This window comes from Macaca fascicularis, chromosome 17, assembly GCF_037993035.2.
Source record: "Macaca fascicularis isolate 582-1 chromosome 17, T2T-MFA8v1.1".
NCBI classification, from domain to species: domain Eukaryota; kingdom Metazoa; phylum Chordata; class Mammalia; order Primates; family Cercopithecidae; genus Macaca; species Macaca fascicularis.
The window spans coordinates 1,983,131-2,004,436 of record NC_088391.1 but is presented as its reverse complement, the minus strand read 5'-3'; the positions used below and the strand labels follow the sequence as shown (position 1 = coordinate 2,004,436).

Sequence of the window (21,306 nt, the reverse complement as noted above, 5' to 3'; positions counted from 1 at the left end):
TTTTACAATCAGCATATCATGTTTTTAAAGAACTGTCAAAAACAAAAGCCTGTGAATACCGTAAATTTTAGAAAACAGTTCTAATAATAGAACATGAAAATAATAGAACATGAAAGAGTACCTACGAAAATTTTAATTAGTATAAAAGAATGCATCAATTACGCTTTACAACCAAATGCTTTTATGCAAAATTTAAATGGTTTCTTTCCAAACTATACCTTCCAGCAAAACAGACACCACTATTTACATACTGTTTATTTTAAAATAGCATACTATGTTTCAGAAAGGTGCTGAAAGCATGATATAGCAAACCATTGTGATGTTTTATGAGAAACAGCTATGCTATGATCAGTGTCTGATGAATTAGATTTGTGGTATGAGTCATATATTATTCCTTAAATGTAATTTTAAATAAACATGACCAACATACAAATTTTTAAATACAGTTACGACTTTGTTTTGCAATAAACATTATAATGTGATAAAATCAGTTTTTCCCTAGTACTGAAAATCAAATAGGTATTTGATAGTAAAGGGAGCTATTCAGATTCCAATGACTCTAGCCATTCTCAAGTAATTATCTGCTTTTTAAAATCACCTCTTGAACTGTACTCCTTTGATGTCTCAGCATTATCTTGAAAAACATGAACAAACAATTTAAAAAACAAAACAAAACACTGCCGCTCCTTGGAGACAAACGGTTCGAACCCACCAGACAAGTTTGACTGGAGAAATGTCCAAACTTTAGGGAAATATTTACAACACTGCAGAGTCAAGCCATCTTTTAATACTTCTAGAAACCTACATTCTCAAGAAATGCCTAATTCACCACAAATCACACAGCAAATCCTCACTTAACAGCCAACCCAACAGTATTGTTTTATTTTAAAGAATGTTTAACACTAACTGTATGATAATAATTGAGGTAAGGTCTAGATATTGAAACCAAATAAATAATGGCAGATATGTTTAAAACTAGATATTATTTTTTATAAGCAAAAGAGATTTGCCTTCAAACAGTTTTTTTCAAGATGAAAAGATTTATTTGGAAAAATCAGCACAGGACAAAGATATCCTTAATAATCTGTCTCAGAATACCTGAATATTCAGAATATATATGAAATGTAGGTGGAAATTCCGATTTCACAGAACATCAGTGTTTATACAAATTAAACTCCCATACCCTCCCACCCCCACATATACTACTCTATCTACCCCTTATTAACATTAGCTTTCATTAATTAAGCTTCTATCTTCAGTGCTACTTGCACAAATTAAAAAGCAAAATCATTTTCATTTTTAACGACTAGGATTAAAGCAACCAAAGCATTACTGTTACAGCAAAGTTTAGTAAGACCATAAGAGAATACCACTAATAACAGTTTTAAATTATCCAAAATGATTTCTTTATTGAGATTAAGTAACTACATAGATTTCACAGTACTATGGAATACTTATATTTAGCTAAAGTCACAAACACATTTCAACATTCAAAATGATGAGCATCATTACCATTCTAATCTACAAAGCTCATGAATAAAGAAAATTACAAAACCTCAAGTGTTACAAAAAAAAAAAAAAACTTTTAAGTCTACATACATTAACAATAAAACCATTTCTTCCAGGTAACAGGTAAAAGTATAAAGGCATACCACTGACTTTTTTTTCTAGATAGCCAGGAATGAACGAATGTTTAATATCTACGACGCTTATTAGGGCCTTCAAAGTTGCCCCCTTGACTTCCTCTACCAAAGCCACCAGGACCACCACTCACAGGACCTACACCACTCATTGGTGCTTGAGGGGTTTCAGAACCTGTTCTACTCCCCATAGGTGAACCCATCTGAGATGGTGGTCCTTGAGGAAATCTGTCATTGTGCTATGATACCACACAATAAGGAACAGAATATGAAGTCCATTTGGAACACGCCAAATATAAGTGACAAGAAAAATTGGCAAAATCCCAAGTGGTGGTGTCATGAAGTTCGGCAGAAAGTCCAGCAGAATCAGGATCACACATAGAAGGAAGAAAGGAGCAATTTAATTAGTTACTATGTTTTTTTTAAAAAAATGCAGCATCTGAAGATTTACATATTGCTAATGCTATGCCCCAATTTCAAGAACAAAGAACTGATTTCGTGACAGAAGCAAATGTAATCTTAAGCCTAAACAATATTATAATACAGCTCTTATTCCTTTTTTCAAAAGTTTATCTTGCATGAAACTATGCCATGTAAGAAAAATACTTTTTCAAAAAAAAATCAGAGAAATAAAACTGGGGAGCAGCATCACGTTGTTTTTTAAAAGTAAACATTCTAAAAAAATCTTTACATCAATTCCTTGAAGATAGAAAGCACTAATACAAACATACACAAAGAATTATGATTTCAGTATAGAAACTTCTGAGAGTGTTTTCCTTGAAATATTATCATTGGGAAAATAGTTTTAAAAATTAATGTAATAACATGCACTAATAAGCACAACTAAACATATGAATTAAGCATTTTGAAAAACTTCACAATAATCATACATATTAATCTCAAAGGTTGGACAGAACTCCCTAAAGTGTAGCAGTAAAATGTCAGTGCAAAAAACACCAAGGGTGATATTTAAATAAAATTTACAATTTCAGGGAGACAATAAAAAAATGGGACAGTTAATGTTACTTCTATGTTTCTATTGATTATATGCCACACAAAAACTTAACCAAAGTAGTGTAAGTTTTTACTAGCTTTCAAACATATTACTACAAAATAAAGCCTCTACTGAAGGAAATAAATGCAATCACTGTGTTAAGCGCCATCTGTTCATAGTAGCCGTGCACTGCCTCTTTATCTCCCTGTATAAACTATCATTTTAAAAATCCAACTGCCAGCACGTCCTATTTCTCCACATTCTTAAAAGACTACATTTGAAGCAAATAGAATAATGATAAACGCTGCATTCAAATCTAAGACATACAAGGCATTGCTTTTAACATCTCTCATCACGATGGATTTACAATTGGTGACCGGTCTGAGTCTAAATGGCAGTGCTTTTTCTTTCTTAGCAGCATGGGCGCCTCAAGATTTCATATAGTAGTTTCAAAACTAAACTGTCTTTTCAAAATAGATAACCAAACAACTTCCCTTTCAAAACGTTATTCAGAACAAGCATTAACAAACACTAACTGAGAAAACAGTTTGCCTGTATAAAGTCCCATTTATATAGTGATAGACTTTAATGGAAATGATAAAAGGTATCATTCCTGCTATCAATATATTTAAATATAATAAAAATTACAACAGAAAAACCTTGTTTTCATAGTATTTAATCCACACAAAGATATCTTCACACTCTCAGATCAAGACAAAAAACTGTCTACTTTAAATTTATTAAATGTAATTTAAAATTCTGTGAAAAGAATGCCACAATAGTGGTTTAGAAATACAGAAAAACTTTAATGTTATTTTATAACTAAATTCCTTGCAATAAATCATGACAGGTAATATTTTTAACAAAAATATTTACTGAAAACTGTGTGTTCATACATATTGGACTTTTGTCCCCATCAAACATAAAGAGTCCACACAGGAAAAGAACACCATCATAAAATACTTGAACATTAGAATGCTGGTAAATGATGGATACAAATTAAAAGCACAGAAAAAAACTGTAATTAACATATGCATTTGCTATATACTGAGGTACCACAGCATGCCACAGACAGTAATCCTAATTCTTGGACTACTTAAAAACTATCTCAGCCGGATGCGGTGCCTCACGCCTGTAATCCCAGCACGCTGGGAGGCCGAGGTGGGTGGATCACGAGGTCAAGAGTTTGAGACCAGCCTGGCCAACATAGGGAGACCCTGTCTCTACTAAAAATACAAAAATTAGCCAGGCGTGGTGGCGCATGCCTGTAGCGTCCACTACTTGGGAGGCTGAGGCAGGAGAATTGTTTGTGGGAGGCGGAGGTTGCAGCAAGCCAAGATCGTGCCACTGCACACCAGCCTGGGCAACAGTGCGAGACTCTGTCTCAAAAAAAAAGAAAAAAAAAAAAAACTATCTGTAATAAATCAACATATGATGTCACAAAATTTTCTTTTTCAATGGCTGCCAAAAGAAATGATACCAAATTATATTAAGTGTGAAGCTATCCTTGATGCAGAAGTGTACATTACTGAATATAATCAAAATAATGTTTATGATACATTACCACTGATCCATTATCTGGCATCATTGGAGTTCCCATATTTGCGGCTCCTTCTGGTCCCATGGCAGGACCAGGACCCATTGGTGGGCCAGGTATAGTTGCTCTGTTGTTCATATTCATACCCATCATTGGAGGAGGACCTTGGTTACCAGCAGGTGCTGGGCTAAACGCATCTATGTAAAACAATCTATACTTAGAGCTGTCCTATCTTAGTTTAGTAAACATTAAAAATTTAACAATATTTATGCAATCTATATACCAAGACTGTTATCAAAATTATTTTCACTCCTTGAGAATGGGGTATGCATTATCTACTCTGTAATACAGCATTACCTACACTCTAGAATTAGAATTTTCATCCCCAAGCCAAATGTACATAAAATCAAGAAGGAAACTATCAATCATTTTAGGGCATTTGAGACTCTTAACAGTTTGCAAGCTTTGAGACATCAGTATTATTTGTTATAGTAGGCTTTTAAACCAAATAATCCCTAACAAAGGGGACTATATTTTACCAGTTTAAATGAGTAACAAAGGATTAGCACTTACAAAACCACTTAATTTTTTTTAACCCATGGCTAAAAATATTAGCATGTAAATTATGCTAAGTTGCTAGAGAGGAAATCATTTTCTGCAATATATAAATAAAGATCATTATAACTAGCCTCTCATCTTAGTTTTTTTTTTTCCTCCCTGAGTTGATGGAATACCTTGCTAAATTACAGGAGGTACTCTTTTTTTAATTTTTTATTTTGAAATATGGAATCTAAAGAAAAAAACTGAAATGACTTATAACAAAACGTATTTTTAAAAGCAACCGCAACCAAATACAGATAAAATATTAATATAGCTATCTGGATCTTTCTGACAAGCTTAAATTCCACAAATGGGGACAATCTGATAATATTTCAAGTTTTTTCATTAAAAAAAATCCACCTATCTCATATTAATTTAAACAGTGTTTGCACTCTAATACTACATATATGATGACCTCAGATACAACATATTTTTAGGCATTTTCTTTGAAAAATTTTTTCCCTTTTAAGTGTTATTGCTTGCTTATCATTAAAAATTTATAACAAAGCCATTCTAATTCAGGGTTTTCTTTAGTATTTCATTACACAGGTCAATTTTCTGACAATAAAAACTCAATTTCTCAAATATACACTATAATGAAGCTGAAATCTCCACATGGCTGAGTCCCTACCAGCCCCTGGCATCGTACTTCTGCCTTCAAATCCAATCCCCAGAAACCTAGCAAATTCATAGGAAGGAATTATTTCTTTCATCCCCAAATGCTCTTGCCAATAAACAGACTTTATCCAAGAGTATTTCCACTCCCTCACTATAGCCCTAAATAGCTATTTTTAATAATTTCTACAACTAGAAATGAAGAGAGTATAAGAACAGTATCTAAGAGGCATCTTACCTCAATTATCCCCCAGAAAACAAATTTAGTTTCTTTTTCCTCTCTTTCTCTTTAATAGAATGTAATTTTACAATGGTGGGTTCAAAAATAACTACACAACTATGGGTATAAAAAAATCAAAAATAATATTTCCAACTCACAGTAGTTAACTTAGAGTTTTACTTTTAGTACTCACATCTTCCACCACATAGCTATAAATAAATTTAAAGATCTAAGAAATGTTAGCATTATCTGGTTACTAGAAAGGTAGCATTATAATGTATGTTTCACTTGGTTATACACACTAGTGATACACCAGAAAATCTGCTGCCACTTTCCATCAATGTAACTTGATGAGTTATGACAGTTTTAACTTCTCAACAACCCAACTGGATGATAATGATTAATAGCTCTAGAAAACCATTATGATGAAGTCTCACACTGAATGAAGACTGAAGAGAAAATTAGATAAACTGGACTTTAGGAGAGTAAGTGCTAAAATGTAAATAGGTCCTCTGGTGAATAAAATGTCACAAAAATTTTAAGTTATCTTCAATTCCTAACTAAATAAGGACTCTAAAGGCATATTCTTATATTTCTTCTGATAAAATTGCAGAGTATCTCTGTGCCATCAGAAATGGTTTTAAGTTTTATACTATTTTAAAGTTTAGCTCTGATGTTAATGTCACTCTAATAAGAACAGCCTTTTAAACTGCCATGTATAATATATAATAATCTTATTCCTAAAATCCTTAAAATTACATGGATTGTATTATATACCATCCCAGCATTTACTCTAAAAAAAAGATATGAATATTGGACCACTTGGACATCACTATACTCAATTATGCTTCTTATTTTAGAATGCAGATGCTCTCGGTTCATTAATTATTTCACGTATCCACTGCAGTAATTTCACAATTAAGTTCTTTATGGGCAAGGGCCATGTTTCTTGCTTCCTGCATATACCAGAGATATTTACTAACTACTCATTGGTAAAAAGTGACCAAGTAAACAGCAATATATGACTCTACATTATCTGATTAGTAGTACTGAAACACTGGCAATAGAAGTTTAAGAAAAAAAGCTTATCATGGAAAATGTTCATTTCACACATGACTTAAGTTTCATTTGATAGACTATATATGCTAAGAACATACTTGATTTTGTAAATGGGTGTGCATGTTAAGTATATTGTTTGCCATGGTAGTGTAATCTTTAAAACAATATGTACATTTAAGTTATATAAAGATTTTTAGTTTCATAACAGCTTTTGTGGGACAATTAAATGAGGGACAGCTTTTGCGGGACAATTCATTTCATAAAATTTAATTCCTTACCCAACTTTTAAATGTATGACATTTCAAATTTCAAATTTAGTAAGGCCTATGAAATTTAGTAAGGCACGCTTTTGTTTGTCCTTTAAGTTATTTACTTGGCATTATTTCCCTTGCAACTTGGCTATACAAGCAAATCCATACTAAAGTTGCTAATATACTTTCTTAAAAACTTGGTTAACTCTAAAACATGCATTGGCGACACACGTAATTCCCCTGATGAGTCATAGTCTACAAAGACTGAGTGCACTTCTGTGCACAACACTGTAGGTTAAAAGAAAAAACTTCAATATTCATTAGAGTGAAGGAAAACAGGTTTAAAGTTACACAAAAAGCTAGTTTAAGATAGAAATGTATATAAAACGCTCTCTAAAAGCCTAAAAACACACTCAGGACCTATCAATTTCCTGCTCAGAAACTATCCATTTCCAGTGTCCAATTAGGACAGGCCAGGTGGCTCATGCCTGTAATATCAGCACTTTGGGAAGCTAACGTGGGTAAACTGCTTGAGCCCCGGAGTTCAAGACCAGCCTGGGCAACATGGTGAAATCCTGTCTCTACTAAAAACACAAAAAATAAGCCAGGCATGGTGGCGCGTGCCTGTAGTCCCAGCGACTTGGTAAGATGGAAGGACCACCTGAGCCCAGGAGGTAGAGGTTTCAGCGAGCTGAGATTGCACCACTATACTCCAGCCTGGGCAACACAGTGAGGTCCTGCCTCAAAAAACAAAACAAACAAACAAAAAGCCAATTAGAAGGAATATAATTTGATTTTAAAACTGCAAAGACAGAGCTGTATTACACAATGTAATGACTAAACTACTTTCAGGCTGTATTACAACCTGGTTTATATGTTTCTTTCATTAAGCCTATGAATGTATAACACATCTTTTAGCCTTCAAACAAAAACAAAATGAGAATTTTCTTCCCAAGCATATATTTTTAATATAATTGTATGGTATTCCAGTTTAATGGATGTAAGAGATTTCACCTTTAGAAATGTTGGTTCCGTATTTTAGTTTCTTACTGATATAAGAATATACCACAAACAGCATAAACAGTCCCCCCAAAAATGATAAGTTACAAAAGCCTTTTGCTTCAAATCCCTACCTCCCATGTTTATTGCTCCACGGGGACCCATATCACCCATTCTCATTTCCTGTTCTCTCTGTAAGTAAACATAGTTGTCACAGTCAACCTATCGATCTTATGACTTTACATTTCCCATCTAAAATCAAAAAGAAAAGAGTGAATTGGGACATCATTTTTCATTAAAAATTTTGAAAAATTTCCATCATCATATACTTAATAAGAATGCTGAAAAGAAACTTCAGTCTCCCAGGCTTAATATACTACAAACACTTAATGCACCCAGTTTATATTGCAAGATTAGATTACTAATGAATCAGATTATATAAAACATACCACAGATTAATGTTTTTATTCCAACAGATGAAAGATACATGCCTACATTCCAAGCAAAGGAAAATCTAGTAATAATAACCACCAAAGCCAATTATTTTCTCCTCCCAGGTCACTGAAGTCTTAAAATAGAAACGACTGTTACCAAGTTCATATTGAAATGTATTCAAATATATAACACAAACAGCTTTAGGGAATTATGCTAAAAATAAGGTTACAATCTTCATTGCCTAAATTATAATTCATTCATGTATTTTTATTTATCTACTCAAGCATTATTCCATCTAGGGACTACAGAAAGCCCACACAAGCAATTACTGAAAGCTCAACATAACACTGCTTTCCTTTAACCGTGCAGTAATTTTATTTGAAAACCTGAATGAAAGTATTACACAGTTAACTATAAAACAGAAATATTCAAAACATTTGAAATTTCACTACAGAAACTGCTTCCTAAAAGCTCTTCATTTACCAACAATAGTGACATAGAATTAACTTCAATGAAATCTCTAAGTGAAATTACTCAAGATAACATACGAAAATTGCAATTTTCACTTTGACTTGATGACCATTTCCAATCACAGAAAACTTTGTTAAATGTAGCAATCATGAAAAACATTCCATTATGAGACAATTGCAGAAATGTTTAAAGAAAGCATAATTACTGTACTTTCGAAAAAGCAATCTTATTAAAATCTAAATGCTCATTTAAAGTTCCATTTGATAATACAAAATACTGTTGAAAAGCACCTATAAAGCTGGAAATAAAATAAAAGCCTATGATGGAAACATAATTGCCATTAAGCCACAAGTGGCTCCTTAAAAAAACTGCCCAACTTAAACAGAGATGTCCAAAGGCAATCTTAATGAATGAAGCTACGGTACAACAAAAACACCATCATGAAGAGATAAAAATGCTTTTTCACATTATTTAGAACATTTAAATGCCAGCCTTTCTAAAACCTTCTTTTTTAATTTTTTTTTTCAGAGACCCTCGCTCTGTTGCCCTGGCTGCAAATGCAGTGGAGTCATCATAGCTCACTGCAGTCTCGAACTCCTGGGCTCAAGGGATCCTCCTGCCTCGGTTTCCCTAATAGATGGGACGACAAGCATGCACCATCATGCCTGGCGAATTTTTTGATTATTTTTTTATAGAGATAGGGTCTCACTATGTCGACCAGGCTGGTATCTAACTCCTGGGCTCAAGCAATCCTCCTGCCTCACGCTCGCAACGTGCTGGGATTACAAGCGTGAATCACTACGCCCAACCCTAAAAGCCATGTTTTAACTTTCCTAAAAATAAATTTCTCATTGTAACAGTTGTGACCATTAATGGATACTATTACTGACCTGCAAAAAAAGCTAGACTGAGGTGGGGTGCAGTGGCTCACGCCTGTAATCCCAGCACTCTAGGAGGCTGAGGCAGGCAGATCACCTGAGGTCAGGAGTTCAAGACCAGCCTGGTAAACATGGTGAAACCCCGTTTCTACTAAAATTACAAAAAAATTAGTCAGACGTGGTGGCGGGTGCCTGTAGTCCCAACTATTCGGGAGGCTGAGGCAGGAGAATGGCATGAACCCAGGAGGCAGAGGTTGCAGTGAGCCGAGATCGCACCACTGCACTCCAGCCTAGGCAACAAGGTGAGACTCCGTCTCAAAAAAAAGAAAAACAGAAACCCTGTCTCTACTAATAAAACAAAAAAATTAGCTGGGCAGTAGTGGCACATGCCTATAATCCTACCTCCTCAAGAGGCTGCGGCAGAAGAATCGCTTGAACCCAGGAGGCAGGGGTTGCAGTGAACCAAACTTGCACTATTGCACTCCAGCCTGGGCAACAAGAGCAAAACTCTGTCTCAAAAAAAAAAAAAAAAAAAAAAAAAAAAAAAAAAAAAGCTAGACTGTGATATAAAATTGGCTACTGATCAAGCATTACATTTAGAAAACTATTTTAAAATAAAGATTATGTTTATCACTACTTTCAGTAGACCAAATCAAACTGCCATTTCCTTATCACTACTTAGAAACTACTGATAGGTTCTCAGAACCTACTGATAAAGGTGAAGAATGCTTCAACACACCCAAAATCTTCTAGCTATAAAAATAGTACCTATAGGCCGGGCGCGGTGGCTCAAGCCTGTAATCCCAGCACTTTGGGAGGCCGAGACGGGCGGATCACGAGGTCAGGAGATCGAGACCATCCTGGCGAACACGGTGAAACCCCGTCTCTACTAAAAAAATACAAAAAACTAGCCGGGCGAGGTGGCGGGCGCCTGTAGTCCCAGCTACACAGGAGGCTGAGGCAGGAGAATGGCGTAAACCCGGGAGGCGGAGCTTGCAGTGAGCTGAGATCCGGGCACTGCACTCCAGCCCCGGCGACAGAGCGAGACTCCGTCTCAAAAAAAAAAAAAAAATAGTATCTATAGTATCTAGATACGTATCTGTAACAAGCAAATATAGTAGATCTTCTGTTGTTGAGAAGCTGGTTACACACCTGCACCATCGAGTAAAATATATGGATTTCATAATCATGACTTTCGGGGAGGACAGGACAGGAGTTCAATTTATATTTTTACTTTTGAATTTGTCTTCACTATAAAAGGTTAGGAATTCAATATCTAACCACTAATATAGGGAAATTATTTACAGTCTCACTGCTTGAGATTTCAATTACCCCTTATATACCCTAATAGCTTAACTACTGGCCTGTGATTCACTGGCAGGAAAAAAGGGCATAAACAATCTTTTTTACTGTCTCTTTATATTCTCAGCTTTATGTATCACTTTCTAGAATAACTTTCTAGAATAGTGTGAGCTTTATTATTCACAAAGTACCTTCTTTTACTATTATTATTTGTTTGTTTGTTTTGAGACGGAGTCTTGCTCTGTCGCCCAGACTGGAGCGCAGTGGCTCAATCTCGGCTCACTGGAAACTCTGCCTCCCGGGTTCACGCCATTCTCCTGCCTCAGCCTCCTGAGTAGCTGGGACTACAGGCGCAGCCGGGCGTGGGCCCGGCTAATTTTTTTGTATTTTTAGTAGAGACGGGGTTTCACCGTGTTAGCCAGGATGGTCTCGATCTCCTGACCTCGTGATCCGCCCGTCTCAGCCTCCCAAAGTGCTGGGATTACAGGCGTGAGTCAATGCGCCCGGCCCCTTCTTTTATTATTAAATCCATTGTCACTAAAAAAATTTCATGGGAAATGTATCAAAGTACCGAAAATAACTATGGTTTTAAGTCAACTATTAAACACGAACATTCCCCTTCTGGTGGTATATTATAAATCGGTACAAGTTCTAAAACACTTTTCTCTAAATGAGATAATCAGAATATCTTAGAATACTCCAGGCTACTATAGCATATTACTGTATTAAAATACCAATTAAAAAATAAATAAATAAAATACCAATTCATGAGGCACATTACAGCATTTTTCACTAAATATATATATACACACTTGTATTTAGTAATGTTGACAATATCTTAAAGATGATTACTGAATACTATTTTACACAGCTTTGCTCTTTAAAAAAAAGAGTGTAATTTGATGACATCATTTTGTAACTATTTTAGAAGGGGCAAAAGAAATTTTCAGTTTCCCAGTCATGTCTTCAGGCTGTTACTTTCTAGAAACCCACCGCTACAAACTTCTAGTAAAATACAAAAGAGGTAGAGATTATATTAAGATGATTTTGTAAAATAAAATACAGCATTCTTCACTATCACTAAATCTATCAAATATTAATAAGAATCACTTGAAGAAATTCCCAAATGTGTGCCCATCCAACAAGCAATACACAAGACCCTTCCTTCCATGAATGACTTTTAATAACACTTCAAATTAGAATTTAAGTTAGAACCAGTGCGTATATGTGATATTTTTACAAATTTAAATAATGTTTTATTACATTACAAAAAGTTAAGAGTTGTGGTTTAAGCCAAAACAAATTATTTGTAACCAACATCTCAAAAGACTGCAGTGTGCTAAAATAAAGCTATGATGAAAACTCAGTTTTACATTATTGATTCAACTCTATGAAGTAGGCCTACTGTTACCTCATTTTAGACATAATGAAACTGAGGCACCAAGTTGAATAACTTAGTCAAGGTAATACGGATACTAAGTGGCTGAGCTAGCCTATACGATTCTACTAAAAAAGAGTTACAAAATTTTTGACGTTCACAAGATACTTTCATTCTTCAAAAATTCCAACATATCTCCATGTCCCAGACAGCCAAAAAAAAAATAATAATAATTCCAACAGGCAAAGCCTAATAAAAGGCGAGATTTTAACTTATCTTTGCAGTATTTATAAGACTGTATGCCTTTCCATGAAAAAGAATTATACATATGTATTCCTGAAAGCTTGGAATGCAAGTGTACTTAAATTAACAGATGACCAAAAAGGAGGCAAAGTATGACTAATTCCCAGAACCACATGTCAAAAGAGCATTCCATCATCGCAGCGTTCTTAACGCGTAGGTCATGGAGTTCTAAGAGTCCCCAAGACTCAGGAAGTGCAGTCATAAGTATTTCATGTTTTCCTAGCACTAAGATATAGTTAGTTATAATATATCATCAGACTTTTCTCTGTGTCAACATTTACTACATTCAATGGTGCAAAAGTAATGACTGGGAAAAGTCCCAGCACTTTAGCACAAGCCAAGAGACCTGGGCCCAATTTTTACTAATAACCACTGCATTTGACACATAGATAAAATTGTATTTTCAATTTTTAAACTATGAATACCTGGAGGAAGCAGTAAAAGTTAATTTTATTAAATCTCTATCCATGGGTACATGCTTTTTTCATGTTCTTCACAATAAAACAGGATTTGTCCACAAAGTACATCTGCTGCATTCTGAAGCAGGATGGTTATTTTAAGAAAAAGCATTCATGATTGGGTTACATGCTGAATGAAATACTTTTTTCATGGAACGAGATTTTTATATGAGACACCTATAATTACTGGCTTGAGTATTTGGCCAGCATTTTCTATGAGATCAATATGAAGACATGTAACTTCTTTTTAATTTTGTAAAATAAACACATTAGCATTTGGATAATCTGCTTAGGTCAATGCATCAGTATTTTTCTTCTGATTGGTACATGACACTACAAAATCATGCATGGGTAAAAGAGCCATTCAAAATTCAAAGCAGCCCAATGGATTCCTTTTTCTTTTTTTTTTTCTTTTGAGACAGAGTCTCACTCTGCTGCCCAGGCTGGGGTGCAATGGCGTGATCTCAACTCATGCAGCCTCTGCCTCCGATTCAAGCGATCCTCCTGCCTCAGCCTCCAGAGTGCAGAACTATAGGCACATACCATCACACCCAGATAATTTTTGTGTTTTTTTGTAGAAATGGGGTTTTACCATGTTGCTCAGGATGGTCTTGAACTCCTAAGCTCAACTGATCCACCTGCCTCAACCTCCCAAAGTGCTAGGATTACAGGTGTGAGCCACCATGCCCAGCCAGTCCAATTAATTTCAATGTTAAGAGTACTTTTAAGTTTTACAGTAGTATCAAAAAAATCCACAATTATCTTTAAAGGTTATTAACATACTCCTCCCTTATCACTTCTCCGTACAAAGTCAGGTCTTCTTTGACGCATTTTAATTAAAAAGCTTTCTGCAATAGATGGAATGCAAAAGCAAATGTGGGAAGCCGACCATTTCTCATAGAGCAAAACAATTTACAAAACATAAAACAATACCATTCTTCCCACTGCACTGAAGGGAACATTAAAGGCATTTGCAAAAATGTACAAGAAAGTGACTCTTAATTCTGTAACATTTTCTTTAAAATGCGCTTTGGCTTATAACATGGTAAATATTGATATATTCCTTCAGCAGCACTTTGGAGGCCTCTATAGTTTTTCCTAGTGATATGGAAAATTAAAGAAATATGGAAGCCAAAATGTTTGAGAAGCACTATTTTTAAAGTCCCAGTCAGTATTCTTTCATGAAAATATAAAACAGAAAGATTGCACTGAGTAAGGCAAATTAACCTAACAAATATTTTCCAAAATGTGGTAAACATGCCACTACTGGCACATGACACTTTTTGTGCAGAACATGGATATTTTTCCTTTAATATTTAATACTTGGGCTATCAAGACACAAGGTGAGCATAACCATCCAAAACCCCAAATGCTCCAAAATCCAAAATGTTTTCAACACCAACACAATGCCCAAAGTGGAAGATTCCATACTTGACCTCATGTGATGGGTTTAAGTCAAAATGTAGGCAAAACTTTCATGCACAAAATTACTTAAAATATTCTACTGAGCCAGGTATAGTGGTTCATGCCTATAACCCCAGCACTCAGGAAGGCTGAGATGCAAGAATTGCTCGAGCCCAGGAATTCAAGACCAGCCTGTGGAACACAGTGAGACACTGTCTCTTAAAAAAAATTTTTGGGCGGACGCATAATCCCAGCACTTTGGGAGGCCGAGGCGGGCGGATCATGAGGTCAAAAGATCAAGACCATCCTGGCTAACACGGTGAAACCCCGCCTCTACTAAAAATGCAAAAAACTAGCCGGGCGTGGTGGAAGGCACCTGTGGTCCCAGCTACTCGGGAGGCTGAGGCAGGAGAATGGCGGGAACCCGGGGGGCGGAGCTTGCAGCGAGCTGAGATCGTGCCTCTGCGCTCCAGCCTGGGTGACAGAGCGAGACTCTGCTTCAAAAAAAAAAAAAAAAAATTTAAATTCTATGAAGTTACCTTCAGGCTATGTATATAAGACATATATGAAACATAAGTGAATTTCGTATTTGGATCTGGGTCTAATCCCCAAGATATCTCATTATGTAATATACAAACGTTTCAAAATCCAAAAAAATCCAAATTCCAATACACTTCTAGTCCCAAACATTTTAGATAAGGGATACTCAACATGTATATTTTGTGTGTGTATGTATATTACCAATAACCTAATTTAAAGGAATGACTTAACACAGTACTCAGGTAAAGCTAAAGTGTAGTATGACCACCTAAACCTGGGAGATACACTCACTGAACTAAATAAAAACTGCTTTAACTGCGTCAACTGGAATAACATTGATTGATCAATGACAATAAGGTATTCATATAACACTTTATCAATATAAACTCTTGTTTGAGAGAATGCAATCTTAATGGGCACAGTCAATATTCTTTTTTAGGTCACAGTCAAAATTCTTTATTGATAAAGACCTCTCATGTTTATCTCAAAAGAAGCTTTACGAATGGTCTAGGAATCACCACATGCTATTTAGGTTCTATGCCTCAAAAAAAGAAAATGCTAAAATAATGTAGAACATTTAAATCCACTAAAAATATATAATTCTAGAGAAAAATATAGTAAGTTCTGACAAGTAACAGGATTCAGCCTTTTTAATCAATTAGGAATATCTAAATATTCCTAAAAATAAATTCTCTAAAAAAAAATTATATTCAGCAATTGAAAGTATTTTAGTGTGAGCAAACTATATACTATTACCTTTTCCTTCACTAGAGAAGGTTACATAAAAGAGTAAAGTTACAACCAGTTAAATTTTCATGAGAAAGACTAAATAAGAACTGTTGGCCAAGCGCGGTGGCTCACTTCTGTAACCCCGGCACTTTCGGAGGCTGAGGCAGGCAGATCACCTGAGGTCAGGGGTTCGAGATCGGCCTGGCCAAGATGGTGAAACCCCATCTCTATGAAAAGCCTGGCGACAGAGCGAGACTCCATCTCAAAAAAAAAAAAAAAAAAAAGTTAGGAGCCAGAAATATTACAAATTGTAGACACAAAGAATGAAGCAAAAATCACTTACATGAAATATTCATGGGTATTTTTAAAAACCTCAAGAGATTAGGCCTCTCTGCCAAGAAAGTATTAACTCATGAAAAAAGTATTAAGATATTGAAAGACGTACATCGGCAAATTAATCTTTTCTAATAAAAGTAAACTGGGCCGGATGTGGTGGCTCACACCTGTAATCCCAGCACTTTCGAAGGCTGAGGCGGGCAGATCACTTGAGGTCAGGAGATCAGCCTGGCCAACATGGTGAAACCCCGCAAATACTAAAATTACAAAAACTTAAGGCCAAGCATGGTGGCTCATGACTGTAATCCCAGCACTTTGGGAGGCTGAGGCAGGCAGATTACCTGAGGTCAGCAGTTCAAGACCAGCCTGATCAACATGGTGAAATCCCATCTCTATTAAAAACACAAAAAATTAGCCAGGTGTTGTGGTGGGTGCCTGTAGTCCCAGCTCCTCAGGAGCCTCAGGCAGGAGAATCGCTTGAACCCAGAAGGTGCAGACTGCAGTGAGCCAAGATCGTGCCACTGCACTCCAGCGTGGGCGACAGAGTAAGACTCCATCTCAAAAAAAAAAAAAAATCAGTCGGGTGTGGTGATGCACCCCTGTAGTCCCAGCTACTTGTAAGGCTGAGGCAGGAGAATCACTTGAACTCAGGAGATGGAGTCTCTGAGTTCCGCCACTGCACTCCAGCGTGTGCAACAGAGGGAGACGCCGCTTAAAAAAAAAAAAAAAAGTAAATAAGGGTCAGGCATGGTGTCCAGTGCCTATAATCTCAGGGTTTTGGGTGACCAAGGCAGGAGGATCCCCTGAGGTCAGGAATTAGAGGTACGGTGACCTATGATTGCATCACTGCACTCCAGTCTGGGTGACAGAATGAGACCTCACTCAAAAAACTTTTTAAATGTTTTAAAATGAAAAGAAAAAAATATACATTTCTATTGATACAACTCAATAGCATGTAAACTTTCCAACTTAATCAATAGTGAATGCTTGGAAAACTTAACATTTTAAATTCAGGCAATTAAACACATTAATTTCCAATACACTGAATTATTCACTGCTAGTTAGTGAGAGGTAGTTTAAAAAATATAAGACAATCTCTTTATATATATATATACCCAAAGGTGGGTTTTCTCCCCTCAATACATGCATTCCTAAATACCTTCACACATGAATATTTGGGAAAATATTCCTCAGTTATATGATTGTTTAAATGAAACTTTACATCGTATGTTATTGACAGAATTGCAAATTACATTGATGGAACTGCAAATTAAAATGAGATAGTACTACAAAACCTACTAGAATGGTGACGATCCGAAACACTGACAAAACAAATGCTGGCAAAGATGTGACACAACCAGAACTTTAACGTACTGCTGAAGGCAATACAAACAGGTGTAACCATTTTGCAAGACAGGCTGGCAGTTTCTGATAAAATTAAATATACTCTTACCATCTGATACAGCAATATCACTCTTTGCTTTTTACCCAAAGGATGTGTAAACTTATGTCTACATAAAAACCTACAAAGGAATGTTTATAGCAGCTTGATTCATAATTGCTAAAACCTGGAAGCAACCAAGATGTCTGTCCGTAGGTGAATGGGTGAACTGTGGTACAACCACAATATTATTCAGCGCTAAAAAGAAATGAGCTATCGACCCATGAAAAGACATAGAGGAAACTGAAATGCATATTGCCAGGTGACTGGAAGCCAATCTGAAGAGGCTATATACTGGATGATTCCAACTATATGACGTTCTGGAAAAAAACTAAACTATGGAGATAGAAGGATCAATGGTTGCCAAGGGGTAGGTGGAAGGGATAAAGAAGAACACAGAAGATTTTTAAGGAGGTGAAAATACTCTGTATGATACTAGAATGATAGGTTCATGTCATAGATTTGTCAAAACCCTCAGAATGGACACCCAGAGCAAATCTAAAGGTAAACTATAGACTTCGGCTGGTAAGAACGTGTCAATGTAGCTTCAGCAATTTTTATAGATATATCATTCCAGTAAAACATTTTGATAGCAGGAGAAGATGTATGTGGCATGGGGTAGACAGGCAATCTCTGTACCTTCCACTCAATCTTGCTGTGGACCTAAAGCTCTTTTGAAAAAGACTACTAAAATATTGAAACTTTAAAATGAATCCTTTTGAATAATCAATTACATTAAAAATAAATAATAAATAAAGATGAGTCTCACTATGTTGCCCAGGCTGGACTTATACTAACTGGGCTCAACTGATCCTCCTGCCTCAGGCTCTCAAGTAGCTGGGACTACAATCATGCCACTGCACCCACGTAATTACATCTTAATTTATACTGCAAGGTTTAGTCACGAAACAAAAAGTAGTTGTTACTTGTCAAATACTAAATCAGAAATAGAGGCGACAAATAGAAGTAGGGAAACTTACTGTGTTCATTAACTTGACATGTGCCTCTTAAACCAAATACATTCAACAATGTATTTTGAAAGCCTCGTTCAGGTAATTGAGTGAATAGATTGCTCTGATATTACTGTCAAATTCAACTGAATGTGTAGAAAAATTAATGGCTGCTTTTTAATACATAGGGTGGTATTATAACCGAAGATCAATTAAATGTAAACACAATCTAGCATACATCAAGGGACAGAAGGAAATAAGTATTTTACATAAATTAATTGTTAAAGAAGCTTCTATTCGGCTGAGATTTTAAGAGACGGGCCTCTCACTATGTTGCCCAAGCTGGCCTCGAATTCCTAAGCTCAATTGATCCTCCCACCTCAGCCTCCCAAGTAGCTGGTGCACAACATTGCTCCTAAGAATTTTATTTATAATACATTATAATGCATTTATAATGCAAACACCTGAGAGTATTTTCAAGATTACCAGTTTCAACTGTCATTGTAAACTCTCTCTGAAGAGGCGCTTTTACAACTTAAAATTGATTAATAATATTTATTCTTCAAATTTAGTTATTTTACCCAGAACTCCTAAAAAAAAAAAAAATGAGCAAGGATATCAGCTGTAAGACAAACAATACTAGCAATAAAATCTTACCAAAGCTCACTTAATGCTGGTGACTGGTTTGCATTTCTTGATCCAAAACCTCTTTCTTATCCAGTGCATTTCCTTACCAAAGTAAAACTATCATAACTGGCCAGGTCAAGGTATGAAAGGTGAAAGAAAAAAACAAATATAAACTGCGCAAGCAGCAATTCCAAACTGGTCCCATCAACAGAAAAAAGCAGAACAGAGGAAGACAAGGCACAGAAGGCCAACGTATGAGCTCAGTACACATTTTATACAGGAGAGTATCCGCTTCTGTTTGTGGTATTAGGCATTAGATAAATCATCTTAGTAATTTACCAGAGGCCTTGAAATCGTGATAAGTTAATACATATTTTCTTCTAAGTAGGTAACTCAAAGCTACAGATTCAAATACATAGTCATTTTTTACACATTTAAGTGGTACCAAAATAAAAATCAAAGTTATTTAAAATTTGCCATTATAAAATAAACTACTGTAACAATCAAATCAATTGGTTAAAACCAAATATAGAAAAAACAATAATAAACCAAATGAAGAAGTTATCTTAAGAAAACCATGGTAAACTTACAACCAGAAAAGCCAGGGTTTGACATAGTGCACAATGTAGTGTAAGATACCATTCAGAAAAGAAGTAAACTTACCCATAAACTTTCAGTTACCTTAAATTGTAAAAGTCTTTGAAAGTTTGTAATTATAATAATTATCAATCTAACTCAAATAAGCAAAACCCTTTGAAAGTTTGTAATTATAATAATTACCAATCTAACTCATATAACTGTATCTCATCAGTAGAAGATGCTTACAAACCAGAGTTCCTACAGCCTACTTCTCACTAGTTGGTACCTTAATACTGAACATAAATAGACATTATAATTTTTTAGTTTTAGTATACAGTTCTAACATTTTACATGATACAACAGATACTATCCTCAATATGAAGTACAGAAGATCTTAGATACTGACTAGCCTAAAACATAATTTATTGTCACTATATAGAACAAGCACTGTAAGGTGGCTCCAAATACATTAAACAAGTCACAAAGCAGAAGCAAAAAGTTAAATTTTTATGCCTTCCGAGGATCTTCTGTCACTAATTCAAACTAATAATTAAAATTATCATTAGTTGTATTATATAGTAGACAATGCACAAGATATGTTTACATTAGTTAACCACATCTATTTGCCGGTCTTGACTCTCCTCTTCTCTGATTGCTCAAACAAGAGTTAACATTAGCTAAGAAATCTTACCGTTCTGAACCAAAAATTATTAGAAGAACTTACCATTTCAAATGAAAAGACATGAGGTATTCCTACAACACAGCAGGAATAATAAATAAATCACATCATTTTATAAACACACACACACACACACACACACACAAAAGTACCACAATAGTGCCTAGACTATTTAATGACAAGCTAGACACCCTCAGTAAAGAATTTCATTTTGTAAACTCTCAGAACGTTTGAGCTGTTTCTTTTAACATTACTCCGTATAAGTACTCAGCACCTAAAATCCTCTAACATCCTTTGTATCCTCTACAGTGCTCAGCACTATGTTCTAAATACAGGAAACAGTGACCAAATTTTTCTTCCAAAATGGTAACATCCCAGTCGTCCTGTAAGTCTAATACTCTGAAGTAAAAAGTTAGGTGTGTTGAAAACCAAGCACAAAAAAAACGGTTTCTTTGGCTGCTTTTAAAAATTACTCTTCATTACTTAATCACGTATGAAGTCTATAAAAATGTTATCAGCAGTTGTACCTCAGTGCCACCTATGTTTTCCAAAGTACCAACTGTGTAATATCTGAGGCATTAATATTCAATAAATGCCATTGTCTGGTGATCCATACAAACCGAAAACCATAACTGAGCTGCACTGGCATTGGAAAAACAAGACTTCAAACAGCTCCTTAATTCTCTCAGTTTACATCTCAGTAACTATAACATGACAAACATAGAATTTGTGACCTCGAAAAATTCAGAGAACACAAAGTCAGAACAAAATTAGAATACAACTTGGGAAGTATTAAGAATAAACTATATTAAACATAAAAAGGACCGGGGTAGTGGCTCACACCTGTAATCCCAGCACTTTGGGAGGCCAAGGCAGGTGGA

General features: G+C 35.4%; 1 protein-coding gene across 42 annotated transcripts in view; it reads right to left on the bottom strand.

The window, feature by feature from the left end:
• PSPC1 (paraspeckle component 1) overlaps nucleotides 1-21,306 on the bottom strand; it is a 118,175-nt gene that overhangs the window by 39,282 nt on the left and 57,587 nt on the right. For 11 of the 42 annotated variants that reach the window (XR_012426729.1, XR_012426731.1, XR_012426730.1 and 8 more), the window contains exons 7-8: nucleotides 8,050-8,107; nucleotides 4,199-4,368 (exon numbers count right to left, since the gene is read on the bottom strand). The exons of 30 other annotated variants lie outside the window; for them this stretch is intronic. Coding sequence is in view for 2 of the 12 variants with exons in the window: in XM_065532951.1 (XP_065389023.1) it covers nucleotides 4,199-4,368; nucleotides 8,050-8,107 (228 nt within the window). In the remaining 10 variants the exon portion in view is untranslated. Of the gene's footprint in view, nucleotides 1-1,382; nucleotides 1,880-4,198; nucleotides 4,369-8,049; nucleotides 8,108-21,306 lie in introns of those variants that run through there. One more of the 42 variants, XM_005585459.5, reaches the window with a different exon arrangement.